The 18,504-nt window shown below is 44.0% G+C and overlaps 1 protein-coding gene across 4 annotated transcripts in view; it reads right to left on the reverse strand.

Moving 5' to 3' along the window:
• Positions 1 to 18,504, reverse strand: part of LOC120058356 (probable phospholipid-transporting ATPase IH) — a 95,419-nt gene that overhangs the window by 66,129 nt on the left and 10,786 nt on the right. For all 4 annotated transcript variants that reach the window (XM_039006962.1, XM_039006961.1, XM_039006960.1 and 1 more), the window contains exons 2-4: positions 3,165 to 3,287; positions 2,841 to 2,930; positions 1,890 to 1,970 (exon numbers count right to left, since the gene is read on the reverse strand). In XM_039006962.1, coding sequence (XP_038862890.1) covers positions 1,890 to 1,970; positions 2,841 to 2,930; positions 3,165 to 3,287 — 294 coding nt within the window. The remainder of the gene's footprint in view (positions 1 to 1,889; positions 1,971 to 2,840; positions 2,931 to 3,164; positions 3,288 to 18,504) is intronic.

Below are 18,504 nucleotides of genomic sequence, written 5' to 3' on the forward strand. Positions count from 1 at the left end.
GCAAAGGGCAGGAGAAATATGTAGGGATCGTTGGAAGAAATGGAACATAGAGGAGAGAGGGCGATACCGTCATACAAGGTCATACAGTACGTGGTATCAAATTAGTGGTATGTTCTGTCAGCATGGTGACCTGTATCCAGGGCATCTACACAACATGTCATCTTGTAGATTAATGATTGCATATGACCTGACCTGGGCCCTGTTAGCCAGGAGAGGTTCATACATCCCTGCTGTTAGCACATCTGTCTCTAACGGAACACAGTGGAGGAAGGCTTCCAACACCAATGAACAGAGAATTAACATACACCGCATTCAGAAAGTATACAGACCCCTGGATTTTTCCCACATTTTGTTACGTTAGAGCCTTAATCTTTTTCTCATCAATCTACACACAATACCCCATAATGACAAAGCAAAAACTGTTTTTTAGAAATGTTTGCAAATGTATTACAAATAAAAAACTGAAATATAACATTTACATAAGTATTCAGACCCTTTACTTGGTACTTTCTTGAAGCATCTTTGGCAGTGATAACAGCCTCAAGTGTTCTTGGGTATGATGCTACAAGCTTGGCACATTTGGGGAGCTTCTCCCATTCTTCTCTGCAGATCCTCTCAAGCTCTGTCAGGTTAGATGGGGAGCGTCGCTGCACAGCTCTTGTCAGGTCTCTCCAAAGATGTTCAAGTCTGGGCTCTGGCTGGGTCACTCAAGGACATTCAGTGACTTGTCCCGAAGCCACTCCTGCGTTGTCTTGGCTGTGTGCTTCGGGTCGTTGTCCTGTTGGAAGGTGAACCTTTGCCCCAGCCTGAGGTCCTGAGTGCTCTGGAGCAGGTTTTCATCAAGGATCTCTCTGTACTTTGCTCCGTTCATCTTTCCCTCGATCCTGACTAGTCTCCCATTCCCTGACGCTGAAAAACATCCCCACAGCATGATGCTGCCACCACCATGCTTCACTGTAGGGATGGTGCCAGGTTTCCTCCAGACGTGACGCTTGGCATTCAGGCCAAAGAGTTCAATCTTGGTTTCATCAGACTAGAGAATGTTGTTTCTCATGGTCTGAGAGTCCTTTAGGTGCCTTATGGCAAACTCCAAGTAGGCTGTCATGTGCCTTTTACTGAGGAGTGGCTTCTGCCTGGCCACTCTACCATAAATTCCTGATTGGTGAAGTGCTGGAGAAATGGTTGTCGTTCGGGAAGGTTCTCCCATCCCCACAGAGGAACTCTGGAGCTCTGTCAGAGTGACCATCGGGTTCATGGTCACCTCCCTGACCAAGGCCCTTCTCCCCTGATTGGTCAGTTTGGCTGGGCGGCCAGCTCTAGGAAGAGTCTTGGTGGTTCCAAACTTCTTCCATTTAAGAATGATGGAGGCCACTGTGTTCTTGGGGACCTTCAATGCTGCAGAAATGTTTTGGTACCCTTCCCCCAGATCTGAGCCTCGACACAATCCTGTCTCGGATCTCTACAGACAATTCTTTCAACCTCATGGTTTGGTTTATGCTCTGACATTATATAGACATGTGTGTGCCTTTCCAAATCATGTCCAATCAATTGAATTTACCACAGATGGACTCCAATCAAGTTGTTGAAACATCTCAAGGATGATCAATGGAAACAGGATGCACATGAGCTCAATTTCGAGTCTCATAGCAAAGGGTCTGAAAACTTATGTCAATAAGGTATTTCTGTTTTTCATTTTTAATACATTTCTAAAAACGTATTCTTTCTTTTTCATTATAGTGTATTGTTTGTACATTGAGGAAAAATATATATTTCATCAATTTTAGAATCAGGTTGTAGCGTAACAAAATGTGGAAAAAGTCAAGCGGTCTGAATACTTTACGAATGCACTGTATACCATTAATTATGACATTTTGTTCAGATCAACAGACCTGTTTAATGGCAGTGACGGTGATGACAAAGAATAGAGGCAGTCCGCTGGTGACGGGGCTGGTAGGCGTGTCTATGATGAGCTGAGGAGAGAGAAAAAGAGGAAGGAGGCAGGGAACAAGGAGGTAGAGAGGGAGGGAACAAGGAGGTAGAGAGGGAGGGAACAAGGAGGTAGAGAGGGAGGGAACAAGGAGGTAGAGAGGGAGGGAACAAGGAGGTAGAGAGGGAGGGAACAAGGAGGTAGAGAGGGAGGGAACAAGGAGGAGAGTAGAGCAGGAGTCAATAAATATCGTTTCAAATAAATTCCAGTTCGGGGGGAGTGATGGAGCGCAATCAGGTGACTTCAGTTTATATCTCCGCCTCCCCACAGTATTTAACCACACCTGCATACCTAACGTCCTCCTACCCGCTGGTTACTCATTACTCATAACTCATTCATTTCAGTTTAAAGGGATGGTTTGAGATGAACTCATGGATACCATTTTTATGTCTTTGTGTGCAGTTTTAATGATGTTGAAGGTAGTTTCTGGCGCCATTCTACACAAGGTTGAATTCAAGCCAGACCTCAGGGTTGTGTGTGTGTCTCAGTTTGAGAGAGCAACAGAGAAAGAGTGAGATTGCTAACATCCGCTAGAGCAATAACTGGAAGTGTACAGGAGCAGCTAGCATGCCAAAATCTTAAACTATCCCTTCAACCATTGTAGCAAGCTGGACCAGCCACCTTAGTCTCCTCCTCATAGTGCTACTGGACGGGGTCATATCATATCTATCATGGACCATGATCATAGGCCCATGCCTACTTGACCAATGTAATTCCAAGCCAAATAATTAACGTTACCTAATTAACTGTCACATTGACTTCACATAGCCTACGTCTTTAACTAATAGTGTGTAACCTGAACATGTGAAACCCCAGTCTGTGCAATATGTATGGTAAAATGGCATATTGTCACCTGGACCAGGAAGATGAGCAGGAAATAGAAGTTGGCGATTCTTCTGAACTGTTCAAACAGGTTCTTGGGGATGAAGTTCCATACGGTGTACTGGTAGAGAGAACACACACACTATTAACAGGCAGTCTAGAGAGAGGAACAGCAGTGTGTGTGTGTGTGTGTGTGTGTGTGTGTGTGTGTGGTCCAAAAGGTTGCTAACCCTAAAGGACAGAGATACTGTTAATGGAGCACAACAGGCTTGGTTATCAAGGTATCGATTTGGTATTCAGGGGTAGGTGATGCTGTTGTTATGCCAACTGCTTGGTTGCTGTGGAGCCTGCTCACCTTGGAAGAGACAATGCGGTTGTCGGGATAACGCTGAGGGATGTAGGCATCGGCCCCCAGCGGGGGTTCTTTGTGACCGATGTATACTGTCCGGCTGTCCACCCAGTACTCCTCCCCAGCACACTGTTAGAGAACGAGAGAGAGAACGAGAGAGAGAGAGAGAACAGGAACATTTTACATCTGGCTATAAATTAGTAAGGAAATTATCTCAATAGAGAAAATGTTTGTAATGTGTGCTACCTATATCCCCCCAGTAGAATCCCCATACCTTAACAACGACAGCTTCTCCATTCTAGAAGGGGAGATCCACCATTTCCAGGCCCAGGGACATGCACTAGTCTGTGGTGCCCTAATTGCCAGAACTGGACAAGAACCTGACACCCTCAGCACACAGGGCGACAAACACCTACCTGGAGGTGACATCATTCCCTCCTCCATATGCCCCCTTAGACACAACATTACTCTCTCTTGGCATTACTCTGGACCCTGATCTCTCCTTTGACAAACATATCAAGACTGTTTCAAGGACAGCATTTTTTTTTCTCCATCTACCTAACATTGCAAAAATCAGAAATTTTATGTCCAAAAATGATGCAGAAAAATGTATCCATGCTTTTGTCACTTCTAGGTCAGACTACTGCAATGCTCTACTTTCCGGCTACCCGGATAAAGCACTAAATAAACTTCAGTTAGTGCTAAATACGGCTGCTAGAATCCTGACTAGAACCAAAATATTTGACCATATTACTCCAGTGCTAGCCTCCCTACACTGGCTTCCTGTTAAGGCAAGGGCTGATTTCAAGGTTTTACTGCTAACCTACAAAGCATTACATGGGCTTGCTCCTACCTATCTTTCCGAGTTGGCCCTGCCGTACATACCTACACGTGCGCTACGGTCACAAGACGCAGGCCTCCTAACTGTCCCTAGAATTTCTAAGCAAACAGCTGGAGGCAGGGCTTTCTCCTATAGAGCTACATTTTTATGGAATGGTCTGCCTACCCATGTGAAAGACGCAGACTCGATCTCAACCTTTAAGTCTTTATTGAAGACTCATCTATTCAGTAGGTCCTATGATTGAGTGTAGTCTGGCCCAGGAGTGTGAAGGTGAACGGAAAGGCACTGGAGCAACAAACCGCCCTTGCTGTCGCTGCCTGGCCGGTTCCCCTCTCTCCACTGGGATTCTCTGCCTCAAACCCTATTACAGGGGCTGAGTCACTGGCTTACTGGTGCTCTTCCATGCCGTCCCTAGGAGGGGTGCGTCACTTGACGTGATCTTCCTGTCTGGGTTGGCGCCCCCCCTTGGGTTGTGCCGTGGCGGAGATCTTTGTGGGCTATACTCGGCCTTGTCTCAGGATGGTAAGTTGGTGGTTGAAGATATCCCTCTAGTGGTGTGGGGGCTGTGCTTGGGCAAAGTGGGTGGGGTTATATCATGCCTGTTTGGCCCTGTCCGGGGGTATCATCGGATGGGGCCACAGTGTCTCCTGACCCTCCTGTCTCAGCCTCCACTATTTATGCTAAAGTAGTTTATGTGTTGGGGGGCTAGGGTTAGTCTGTTATATCTGGAGTATTTCTCCTGTCTTATCCGGTGTCCTGTGTGAATTTAAGTATGCTCTCTCTAATTCTCTCTTTCTTTCTTTCTCTCTCGGAGGACCTGAGCCCTAGGACCATGCCTCAGGACTACCTGGCATGATGACTCCTTGCTGTCCCCAGTCCACCTGGTCGTGCTGCTGCTCCAGTTTCAACTGTTCTGCCTGCGGCTATGGAACCCTGACCTGTTCACCGGACGTGCTACCTGTCCCAGACCTGCTGTTTTCAACTCTCTAGAGACAGCAGGAGCGGTAGAGATACTCTCAATGATCGGCTATGAAAAGCCAACTGACATTTACTCCTGAGGTGCTGACCTGTTGCACCCTCGACAACTATTGTGATTATTATTATTTGACCATGCTGGTCATTTATGAACATTTGAACATCTTGGCCATGTACTGTTATAATCTCCACCCGGCACAGCCAGAAGAGGACTGGCCACCCCTCATAGCCTGGTTCCTCTCTAGGTTTCTTCCTAGGTTTTGGCCTTTCTAGGGAGTTTTTCCTAGCCACCGTGCTTCTACACCTGCATTGCTTGCTGTTTGGGGTGTTAGGCTGGGTTTCTGTACAGCACTTTGAGATATCAGCTGATGTAAGAAGGGCTATATAAATAACTTTGATTTGATTAGAACATCACCATCAAAAACGGGTCACAACTCCTGCATCTCTGTTGGATGCTGGGTAGGTACATAGTCAATGGTAAGCTTCGAGGGGACTCCTACGGTAGGTACACCTATAGCTCATCTCTTGGCAGTAGTACTGTAGACTACATTATCACTAGGGATGCACGATATATCGGTGAACATATCGGAATCGGACGATATTAGCTAAAAATGCCAACATCGGTATTGGCCCGATGTCTAGTTTAATACCGATGTCAAAGCTACCGTGCATACCTATATAACGTAGGTACATGATGCAATGACGCCATGTAAAATTTTGCGCTACACGTGCAACATAGCGTTCCTAACCTAGCCCACAATGTCTGCTGTGTGGATCGAGCAGTCAACAAGTCGAGCAGTCATTTGAAAGAGTAAGAACATTTCAGCGAGACAACTCAAAAGGTGAAATCCATTAAAGCCAAGATAATGGAATTCATTGCCCTTGACAATCAACCGTACTCTGTTGTGGGTGATGTTGGCAATCGCCGCCTGGTCGAGCAGTTTTTCAGATGTTGCAATACCGGAGTTACACAGTAATAGCGTCACTGCTATTAGCTTCACGACATACTATGGAAAGCCGTTTGTGTCTTTGCGTGTCAAAAAAGATACAGTAGCACTGTCAAAGCTGTACAAAAAAGTCTGCAAACAAGCAAACACCGGCCACGAACAATGTGTTTACACTACCGCGTTGGTAATAAAGCATAATTTGTTCAACCGCAACTTCTGGGGTAGCTAGCTTTGGCTTGGTACCTAGCTAGCACAAATACAACCAGCCTGAAAACAATGACCAGTAGAAACTGCAGTCATTTTCATTTTTCTTAGCAATGATTTAGGAATCTTTGTGAGTAAGTATTAGCTTGTTTGCCACTTGTTGTTCGCTTATTGAAATTGAACTTCAGTTCCTGAAAATAAATAGCTAGCCAACTGCTTAACCCTGTTGCCCAAAGCTAACGTTATAAGCAGCCAGCTAGCTTCATCTGGCTAGTGAGGCTCGATCAGACCGGGTTATGTGTTGTGAAGCTAGCCACAATAAGGATTAGGCACAATAGTGGAATTTGCGGTTTGCCTTCAAAATAACAGTATGTCACTGACAGTGATGCAAATGAATACAAATAGTATACTTTTTATTTTGAAGGCTAACCGCAAAGTCCACTATTGTGGCTAACCCTTATTGTGGCTAGCTTCACATAGATGGGTCCGACCACCATTAATCAAATTAGAACAGTTTTATAAATTAGGGTTATTTTAGATGACACCTAGCTACTGAAACCGATTATGTTGTTTTGCTATGTTTTTGGGGAAGAACATTGTTTGCATCCATGAGCTAGCTAGCTTTTTTTATGACCAGCACTGCAGGTGCCCGAGACAACTTCACCAGCATCATAGCATACGTATCGATGAATCGTTGTGACATATGAAATACGAGTGATAGTGTAATCAATGTGTAATAACTACGTAAAAAATGTATAAACGCGTTATATTATTATGTGACATGCAGTCATATTCAGGTCCTGATTGGTCAACAAGCTTATCTGACACATCAAATAGTGTTATTTGTATCTTTTTTGACACGCAAAGACCCAAACGGCGTTCCATCGAAATCCTGGTTGAGAATGAAACGACTGAACAAAACAATGAAACAGCACAGCAAGTAAGTGAAAGAAATAGGTTTTGATTATGTTTTACTGGCAATGGGGACATACCTAAATGCCAACAAAATAGCTTTTTGGTCAGTACGGTGTGTGTAAAATTGATTTAACTTGGCAAGTCAGTTATGAACAAATTCTTATTTACAATGACGGCCCGGAGGACGCTGGGCCAATTGTGCGCCACCCTATGGGACTCCCAATCACAGCCAGATGTGATACAGCCTGGATTCGAACCAGGGACTGTAGTGACGCCTCTTGCACTGAGATGCAGTGCCTTAGACTGCTGCGTCCATGTGTGTGTGTTAACTATTTAACTGTACTAGAATGCTTAAAAGGATGCTAAAATGTTAGATGTCGGTTATCGGTATCGTTTCTTTTACAAGGTAAATGTCGGTTATCGGTATCGTTTCTTTTACAAGGTAAATGTCGGTTATCGGTATCGTTTCTTTTACAAGGTAAATGTCGGTTATCGGTATCGTTTCTTTTACAAGGTAAATGTCGGTTATCGGTATCGTTTCTTTTACAAGGTAAATGTCGGTTATCGGTATCGTTTCTTTTACAAGGTAAATGTCGGTTATCGGTATCGTTTCTTTTACAAGGTAAATGTCGGATATCGGTATCTACTAAAAATGTCATATCGGTACATCACTAATTATCACTAACCTCAACCCAGTCTCTCAGAGCGTTCACAGTTAGTTCACTGACACCCCTATCAGATCACAGCAAAATCACACTCTACTTGAACAGAGCTTTGCTCAATCATGAGGCATCAAAGACAAAGGAACTGAATAATATTAAGAAATGCTATAGAAGGAAGGAAAGTAGTGTGGAAATCTCCCAAAAAACAATTAGGCAACAATAAATTCAATCACTTCTAGACAACTTCCTGAACAAAATGCTTCACTGTAATAGTGAAGGTCTAAACAGCTTCCCTATCAAATCAAAATATTTCAAGCAGACAACCTAAGAACATTATCAACAATGATAAATGGTTTGAAATTGAGAAACCTATCCAACCAAAAACATAGAGACCCAGAAAACCTTCACCATGGTGAATCACTAAAACAATACAGGTCTACACTACGTAAAAAGAAGGAACAGCACGTCAGAAATCAGCTCAATGTAATTGAAGAATCCATAGACTCTAACCACTTCTGGGAAATTTGGAAAACACTAAACAAACAACAACATGAAGAATTATCTATCCAAAATGGAGATGTATGGATAACCCACTTCTCCAATCTTTTTGTCTCTATAACAAAAAACAAAGAGCAAAAACATATACATGATCAAATACCAATCTTAGAATAACCTATTAAAGACTACCAGAACCCACTGGATTCTCCAATTACCTTGAATGAGCTACAGAACAAAATACAAACCCTCCAACCCCAAAAGGCATGTGGTGTTGATGGTATCCTCAATTAAATTATTAAATATACAGACACCAAATTCCAATTGGCTATACTTAAACTATTTAACATCATCCTTAGCTCTGGCATCTTCCCCAATATTTGGAACCAAGGACTGATCACCCCAATACACAAAAGTGGAGACAAATTTGACCCCAATAACTACCGTGGGATATGCGTCAACAGCAACCTTGGGAAAATCCTCTGCATTATCATTAACAGCAGACTCGTACATTTCCTCAGTGAAAACAATGTACTGAGCAAATGTCAAATTGGCTTTTTACCAAATTACCGTACAACAGACCATATATTCACCCTGCAAACCCTAATTGACAAACAAACAAACCAAAACAAAGGCAAAGTCTTCTCATGCTTTGTTGATTTCAAAAAAGCTTGACTCAATTTGGCATGAGGGCCTGCTATACAAATTGATGGAAAGTGGGGTTGGGGAAAAATATACAACATTATAAAATCCATGTACACAAACAACAAGTGTGCGGTTAAAATAGGCAAAAAACACACATTTCTTCCCACAAGGGCATGGACTGAGACAGGGATAAAGCATAAGCACCACCCTTTTCAACATATATATCAACGAATTGGCGAGTGCACAAGAACAGTCTGTAGCACCCTACTAGAATCTGAAGTCAAATGTCAACTGTTTGCTGATGACCTGGTGCTTCTGTCACCAACCAAGGAGGGCCTACAGCAGCACCTAGATATTCTGCACAGATTCTGCCAGACCTGGGCCTTGACAGTAAATCTCTGTAAGATATAAATAATGGTGTTCCAAAAAAGGTCCAGTAGCCAGGACCACAAATACAAATTCCATCTAGACACCGTTGCCCTTGAGCACACAAAAAAACGATACATACCTCGGCCTAAACATCAGCGCCACAGGTGACTTTCACAAAACTGTGAACGATCTGAGAGACAAGGCAAGAAGGGCATCCTATACCATCAAAAGGAACATAAAAGTTAACATACCAATTAGGATCTGGCTAAAAATACTTGAATCAGTTATAGAACTCATTGCCCTTTATGGTTGTGAGGTCTGGGGTCCGCTCACCAACCAACAAAATGGGACAAAAGAATTCTGCCGTTACCCGCTAATTATCAAAATCCAGAAAAGAGCTGTTAAATTCTACAACTACCTAAAAGGAAGCGCTTCCCAAACCTTCCATAACAAAGCCATCACCAACAGAGAAATTAACCTGGAGAAGAGCCCCCTAAGCAAGCTGGTCTTGGGTCTCTGTTCACAAACACAAACAGACCCCACACAGCCCCAGGACAGCAACACAATTAGACCCAACCAAATCATGAGAAATCAAAAAGATAATTACTTGACAAATTGGAAAGAATTGACAAAAAAACTGAGCAAACTACAATGCTATTTGGTCCTTAACAGAGAGTACACAGTGGCAGAATACCTGACCACTGTGACTGACCCAAAATGAAGGAAATCTTTGACTATGTACAGAGTCAGTGAGCATAGCCTTGCTATTGAGAAAGTCGACCGTAGGCAGACCTGGCTCTCAAGAGAAGACAGGTTATGTGCACACTGCCCACAAAATGATGTGGAAACTGAGCTGTACTTCCTAACCTCCTGCCAAATGTATGACAATATTAGAGACACATATTTACCTCAGATTACACAGACACAAAGATTTTTTTTAAATCCAATTTTGATAAACTCCCATATCTACTGGGTGAAATACCACAGTGTGCCGTCACAGCAGCAAGATGTGACCTGTTGCCACAAGAAAAGGTCAACCAGTGAAGAACAAACACAATTGTAAATACAACCCATATTTATACTTATTTATTTTCCCTTTTGTACTTTAACTACTTGCACATCGTTACAACACTGTATAATGACATAATATGACATTTGAAATGTCTTTTTTCTTTTGGAACTTTTGTAAGTTTAATGTTTACTGTACATTTTGTATTGTTTATTTCACTTTTTATTTTCTATTTCATTTGCTTTGGCAATGTAAACATATGTTAACCATGCCAATAAAGCACTTAAATTCATATTGAATTGAGAGAGAGAAAAAGCGAGCAAGAGAGAGCCAGAGAGGGATAGAGACAGAGAGACAGAGACAGAGAGACAGAGACAGAGAGACAGAGAGACAGAGAGACAGAGAGACAGAGAGACAGAGAGACAGAGAGACAGAGAGACAGAGAGGAATAGAGAGCCAGAGAGGAATAGAGAGCCAGAGAGCCAGAGAGCCAGAGAGCCAGAGAGACAGAGACAGAGACAGAGACAGAGAGACAGAGAGGGATAGAGAAAGAAAGAGGGAGGAGGGAATAACAGGTTTAGTTCAGGATGTGAAATGAAAATGACCGTTCATATTGGACAAGTTCATGTTCAGCAGTACCTTGTCAGTTTCAAAACGTTTCCTCCTTTCCTGCCTACTGAACATGACCCAAGTTAGACAAGGAAGTTGAGCTGCCCTGAATTGAACAATGTTCCACAAAATTGTCAAAAAACAGAAGTGACATGGCTGATGCAAACCATTGCTTCAGATTGCAGCTGTGCCATTACCACAGAAATGTCAAAGAATACACAAGGTTGAATTCAAGCCAGATCTCAGGGTTGTGTATGTGTGTGTCTCAGTTTTAGAGAGAGTAACAGAGAAAGAGTGAGAAGGGGGAGTGAGGGGAGCAGATTGTGTTTTTGTGCAGCAGCCCACACATCCTGTGATCTCTCCGCCACAGAGTGGGGTTCTTCCTCCCTGGCCTGGCAGAGCCCTGCACACCGGGTGGCTCTGGAACTCTCTCCAGGAAACAGATAGTCTCAAATTAAACAAAATACCGGAGACGGAAATAGAGAGCATTGTATTGCACATGACATTTGACACATTTACAACATTTTTTTCCATTTGGTGTTACAGAGTTTACAATTGTCTCTTATCACTGCAAAAGCCCAGTGCTCCAGTCTGGACATTTAGCAGAATGTTCTGGTACCAATGCTGTCGTGTGTTAGTTAGCTCTAAGCCTTCCAAACCAACATTTCAGTCCCCCGACGGTGGTAAAACCTTCTGGAGAAATAAAATGTAACATTAAAATAACAAATACTAGAAAAAGCACCTCTGTAACTTTAGTCATCCTACCCGTGATGTCCTCTCCACTCACTGTTTCTCACAACATCTTGAATGTATGACTGATATAAAGCAGCTGATCTGACTAACCAAAGGCAGCGTGAGAGCTCACATTTCTCTGCCATAGATTACATTCAATAATAGGTCAGAACATAGAATTAGAATTCTTTGGATGAAATCATAATAAGTTGATAAGGTCTAAACATATGTTATGCTAATTGTGATACTGGATGCCATTACTGCCTCTGCGCTGTCTCTCTCCCAGGGGTAAAGTCCATGACAGGACAGCCCAGCCCAGGCTGATCAACAGGCATTTGGCAGCCAGTTATAAATAGTCACTTAGCCAACAGAGAGTGTCAGCCGACTTTGGCCCGCTGAACAACAACAAAAACACATGAGGAATGCCATGACCCAGAGAGAGAGAGAGAGAGAGAGAGAGAGAGAGAGAGAGAGAGAGGATAGAGTGAGATAGAATAGAGAGTGAGAGAGCGAGAGAGATAGGATAGAGTGAGATAGAATAGAGAGTGAGAGAGTGAGCGAGAGAGATAGGATAGAGTGAGATAGAATAGAGAGTGAGAGAGCGAGCGAGAGAGATAGGATAGAGTGAGATAGAATAGAGAGTGAGTGAGCGAGAGAGATAGGATAGAGTGAGAGAGCGCAAGAGATAGAATAGAGAGTGAGAGAGAGCGAGCGAGAGATAGGATAGAAAGTGAGAGAGCGCGAGAGATATGATAGAGTGAGAGAGCGCGAGAGATAGAATAGAGTGAGAGAGCGCAAGAGATAGGATAGAGAGTGAGAGAGCGCGAGAGATAGGATAGAGAGTGAGAGAGCGCGAGAGATAGGATATAGAGTGAGAGAGCGCGAGAGATAGGATAGAGTGAGAGAGCGCGAGAGATAGGATAGAGTGAGAGAGCGCGAGATATAGGATAGAGTGAGAGAGCGCGAGAGATAGGATAGAGAGAGAAAGAATAGAGAGTGAGAGAGCGAGCGAGTGAGAGTGATAGGATAGAGTGAGAGAGCGCAAGAGATAGGATAGAGAGTGAGAGAGCGCGAGAGACTGGATAGAGTGAGAGAGCGCGAGAGACTGGATAGAGAGTGAGAGAGCGAGAGATAGGATAGAGAGTGAGAGAGCACGAGAGATAGGTTAGAGAGTGAGAGAGCGCGAGAGATAGGTTAGAGAGTGAGAGAGCGCGAGAGATAGGAGAGAGAGAGCGCGAGAGATAGGAGAGAGTGAGAGAGCGCGAGAGATAGGATAGAGAGTGAGAGAGCACGAGAGATAGGAGAGAGTGAGAGAGCGCGAGAGATAGGATAGAGAGAGAGAGAGAGGTGGGATTTGTGTGGGGTGTGGAGGGGTCCGTGGGTGGCTAGTGATCATTGTATTGGATTCCTCATGTCTTACTCATTGTTAGGAAGAATTATGGTCCAAATCAGATGGGTATTATATTTATTGAAGATTACATGAATCCTATAAATGAAAATGGCCAATTTGAGTGCAATCAATTAGTTTAATTTCTCAGAGATCAAATTATATTTCAACAAAATAATGTTTCAGGAATGCTAATGTTATCTGTTTCTAACTACAGAAACAACTTCAGAACATGGTGGGTGTCATGGCTTGCTGAAATTACATGGAATGACCCTTGGGTAAGCTGATCCTACTGTAGATCTGATCCTACAGTAGATCTGATCCTAGATTTGGACAACTGGCTCCAGGAGGGGAGCTGGGACTGAGAATGTGGGTCGGGGTCTTATCTGATCGCTGCTGTGGTTTATCCCATCCATGTCACAACAGATTATGACAACATGACCTGTGGTAGGATCAGCGATGACGTAACACCATCTTTATATAGAGACAGACCTCTTTAGTTATTAATAAAACACATCAAAACAATATGTCGCCACACTGTCTCTGTCCGTAGGTCTCTTCTCATCAGCAGAAAAAGGGTAGGACGTGACGGTTTGATAGGGATCAGAACGGATTACTGATCAGACAGCTGCAGACTGTAAAGCTTTCCTTCTCTCACACAGTCACATTTACAGAACTGACAGGGAGGGGATTGGAGAGGAGAGGAAGGAAAGGGATGGGAATGGAGGTGTGGGGTGTGGGGGGAGATCCGTGGGTGGCTAGGAATCATTGTATTGGATTCCTCATTTCTTACTCATTGTTAGGAAGAATTATGGTCCAAATCAGATGTTCGGTACTAAACTCAGCAAAAAAAGAAATGTCCCTTTTTCAGGACCCTGTCTTTCAAAGATCATTCGTAAAAATCCAAATAACTTCACAGATCTTCATCGTAAAGGGTTTAAACACTGTTTCCATGCTTGTTCAATGTACCATAAACAATTAATGAACATGCACCTGTGGAACGGCCGTTAAGACACTAACAGCTTACAGACGGTAGGCAATTAAGGTCAGTTATTAAAACTTAGGACACTAAAGCGGCCTTTCTACTGACTCTGCCTTAGGCATGCTGCAAGGAGGCATGAGGACTGCAGATGTGGCCAGGGCAATAAATTGGAATGTCCGTTCTGTGAGACGCCTAAGACAGCACTACAGGGAGACAGGACGGACAGCTGATCATCCTCGCAGTGGCAGACCACGTGTAACAACACCTGTACAGGATCGGTACATCCGAACATCACACCTGCGGGACAGGTACAGGATGGCAACCACAACTGCCCGAGTTACACCAGGAACGCATAACTCCCTCCATCAGTGATCAGACTGTCCGAAATAGGCTGAGAGAGGCTGGACTGAGGGCTTGTAGGCCTGTTGTAAGGCAGGTCCTCACCAGACATCCCCGGCAACAACATTGCCTATGGGCACAAACCCACCGTCGCTGGACCAGACAGGACTGGCAAAAAGTGCTCTTCACTGACGAGTCGCGGTTTTGTCTCACCAGGGGTGATAGTCGGATTCGCGTTTATCGTCGAAGGAATGAGCGTTACACCGAGGCCTGTATTCTGGAGCGGATCGATTTGGAAGTGGAGGGTCCGTCATGGTCTGTGGCGGTGTGTCACTGCATCATCGGACTGAGCTTGTTGTCATAGCAGGTAATCTCAACGCTGTGCGTTACAGGGAAGACATCCTTCTCCCTCATGTGGTACCCTTCCTGCAGTCTCATCCTGACATGACCCTCCAGCATGACAATGCCACCAGCCATACTGCTCGTTCTGTGCGTGATTTCCTGTAAGACAGAATTGTCAGTGCTCTGCCATGGCCAGCGAAGAGCCCAGATCTCAGTCCCATTGAGCACGTCTGGGACCTGTTGGATCGGAGGGTGAGGGCTAGGGCCATTCCCTCCAGAAATGTCCGGGAACTTGCAGGTGCCTTGGTGGAAGAGTGGGGTAACATCTCACAGCAAGAACTGGCAAATCTGGTGCAGTCCATGAGGAGGAGATGCACTGCAGTACTTAATGCAGCTGGGGCCCACACCAGATACTGACTGTTACTTTTGATTTTGACCCCCTCTTTGTTCAGGGACACATTATTCCATTTCTGTTAGTCACATGTCTGTGGAAATTGTTCCGCTTATGTCTCAGTTGTTGAATCTTATGTTCATACAAATATTTACACATTACGTTTGCTGAAAATAAACACAGTTGACAGTGAGAGGATGTTTCTTTTTTGCTGAGTTTATATTTATTGAAGATTATATGAATCCTATAAATAAAAAAAGGGCATTAATTTCTCAGAGATCAAATTATATTTCAGCAAAATACTGTTTCAGTAATGCTAATCTTATTTAACTACAGCAACGATTTCAGAACAATCTGACATGGTGGGTGTCAAAATCCTCTTTCTTGTTCTTTTTAAGGTGGAATGACTCCCTTCCTTAAATTCTTACCTAAATTATTAAAGGACAAAACACAAAACAGGACATGGATCAGCATCAACAGGAGCTTTCAGCCTCCAACTCCCTCCCTCCTATTCCACCTCCCCAATCTCCTCCTCTATCCCACCCCACTTCTCCAATCACCTCCTCTATCCCACCCCACTTCTCCAATCACCTCCTCTATCCCACCCCACTTCTCCAATCACCTCCTCTATCCCACCCCACTTCTCCAATCACCTCCTCTATCCCACTTCTCCAATCATCTCCTCTATCCCACTTCTCCAATCATCTCCTCTATCCCACTTTTTCAATCACCTCCTCTATCCCACCCCACTTCTCCAATCACCTCCTCTATCCCACTTCTCCAATCATCTCCTCTATCCCACTTCTCCAATCGCCTCCTTTATCCCACCCCACTTCTCCAATCACCTCCTCTATCCCACTTCTCCAATCATCTCCTCTATCCCACTTCTCCAATCATCTCCTCTATCCCACTTCTCCAATCACCTCCTCTATCCCACCCCACTTCTCCAATCACCTCCTCTATCCCACCCCACTTCTCCAATCACCTCCTCTATCCCACCCCACTTCTCCAATCACCTCCTCTATCCCACCCCACTTCTCCAATCACCTCCTCTATCCCACCCCACTTCTCCAATCACCTCCTCTATCCCACCCCACTTCTCCAATCACCTCCTCTATCCCACCCCACTTCTCCAATCACCTCCTCTATCCCACCCCACTTCTCCAATCACCTCCTCTATCCCACCCCACTTCTCCAATCACCTCCTCTATCCCACCCCACTTCTCCAATCACCTCCTCTATCCCACCCCACTTCTCCAATCACCTCCTCTATCCCACCCCACTTCTCCAATCACCTCCTCTATCCCACCCCACTTCTCCAATCACCTCCTCTATCCCACCCCACTTCTCCAATCACCTCCTCTATCCCACCCCACTTCTCCAATCACCTCCTCTATCCCACCCCACTTCTCCAATCACCTCCTCTATCCCACCCCACTTCTCCAATCACCTCCTCTATCCCACCCCACTTCTCCAATCACCTCCTCTATCCCACCCCACTTCTCCAATCACCTCCTCTATCCCACCCCACTTCTCCAATCACCTCCTCTATCCCACCCCACTTCTCCAATCACCAGCCACCTTGCTCCCAGTAGGGCTTCCATCCACCACAGCTGTTATCGTGTAATTAAGGTCCTCTCCACTCACCATTAACCCCCTTATTAAATGTGTGGCAGAGTCCTCTTCTGCTATCCCAGGGCTACCCCACACTGCACTGAATTGCCACAGACGTTAAGCAGCTACCCCTCATTAACTACCAGATTAAATATCCACTGTTCTGCTTTGAGCCTCACCTTAATATAGTACTTTCATTACACACCAGTGTTATGGCACGCACACACGTTTATACGCACATTTATATGCAATCAGGATTTAGAATAGGTTTTAGAATCAGACACTGATTGACAGACAGACAGAGAATAGCAAATGAAATGCTCAAAGACAGCAACATCGTGTCCATCTAAAAATGTGGTCGAACTCTTCTACTGTGTATATGACTGGGAGAAACACGTCTGTCTATCTGTGTGTCTGTGTGTCTGTCTCTGAGCAGCGATACCGCCACAGTTACAATCTCTGCGCCACACTCACGATGTCACCACTGATCTGTCATTAATCGTCATGGCAACACAGCAGGGAGCCACCAAAAAGTAGAGGAGAGACAAAAGCTGTGTCTTCAAAGAATGAGTGTAGTAGTAGTAGTAGTAGTACAGTAGTAGTAGTACAGTAGTAGTAGTACAGTACAGTAGTAGTAGTAGTAGCAGTAGTACAGTAGTAGTAGTACAGTAGTAGTACAGTAGTAGTACAGTAGTAGTACAGTAGTAGTAGTACAGTAGTAGTAGTAGTAGTAGTAGTACAACAGTAGTAGTAGTACAACAGTAGTAGTAGTAGTACAGTAGTAGTAGTACAGTAGTAGTACAGTAGTACAGTAGTAGTACAGTAGTAGTAGTAGTACAGTAGTACAGTAGTACAGTAGTAGTACAGTAGTAGTAGTACAGTAGTAGTACAACAGTAGTAGTAGTAGTACAGTAGTAGTAGTACAGTAGTAGTAGAGTAGTAGTAGTAGTACAGTAGTACAGTACAGCAGTAGTAGTAGTAGTAGAGTAGTAGTAGTACAGTAGTAGTACAGTAGTAGTAGTAGTACAGTAGTAGTAGTACAGTAGTAGTAGTACAGTAGTAGTAGTAGTAGTACAGTAGTAGTAGTAGTACAGTAGTAGTAGTAGTACAGTAGTAGTAGTACAGTAGTAGTAGTAGTAGTAGTAGTAGTAGTAGTACAGTAGTAACGTAGTAGTACAATAGGACCTGATATTGACTTAATATGGAAAACAGGTCTACTTCTATGACAGGAGGGGGGAGAATGAGAGAGTGAGTAGACGTCTGTCCAGACAGACAGATCTGTTTCCACGATGACAGGAAACAGCACATAACATCAATGTAGACCTGCTATATAAACACCGTGCAGGACATAACATCAATGTAGACCTGCTATATAAACACCAGGCATGACATAACATCAATGTAGACCTGCTATATAAACACCGTGCAGGACATAACATCAATGTAGACCTGCTATATAAACACCAGGCATGACATAACATCAATGTAGACCTGCTATATAAACACCGTGCAGGACATAACATCAATGTAGACCTGCTATATAAACACCAGGCATGACATAACATCAATGTAGACCTGCTATATAAACACCAGGCATGACATAACATCAATGTAGACCTGCTATATAAACACCAGGCATGACATAACATCAATATAGACCTGCTATATAAACACCAGGCATGACATAACATCAATGTAGACCTGCTATATAAACACCGTGCAGGACATAACATCAATGTAGACCTGCTATATAAACACTGTGCAGGACATAACATCAATGTAGACCTGCTATAAACACCAGGCATGACATAACATCAATGTAGACCTGCTATATAAACACCGTGCATGACATAACATCAATGTAGACCTGCTATATAAACACTGTGCA

Source organism: Salvelinus namaycush, chromosome 13 (assembly GCF_016432855.1).
Source record: "Salvelinus namaycush isolate Seneca chromosome 13, SaNama_1.0, whole genome shotgun sequence".
Classification (NCBI taxonomy): Eukaryota; Metazoa; Chordata; class Actinopteri; order Salmoniformes; family Salmonidae; genus Salvelinus; species Salvelinus namaycush.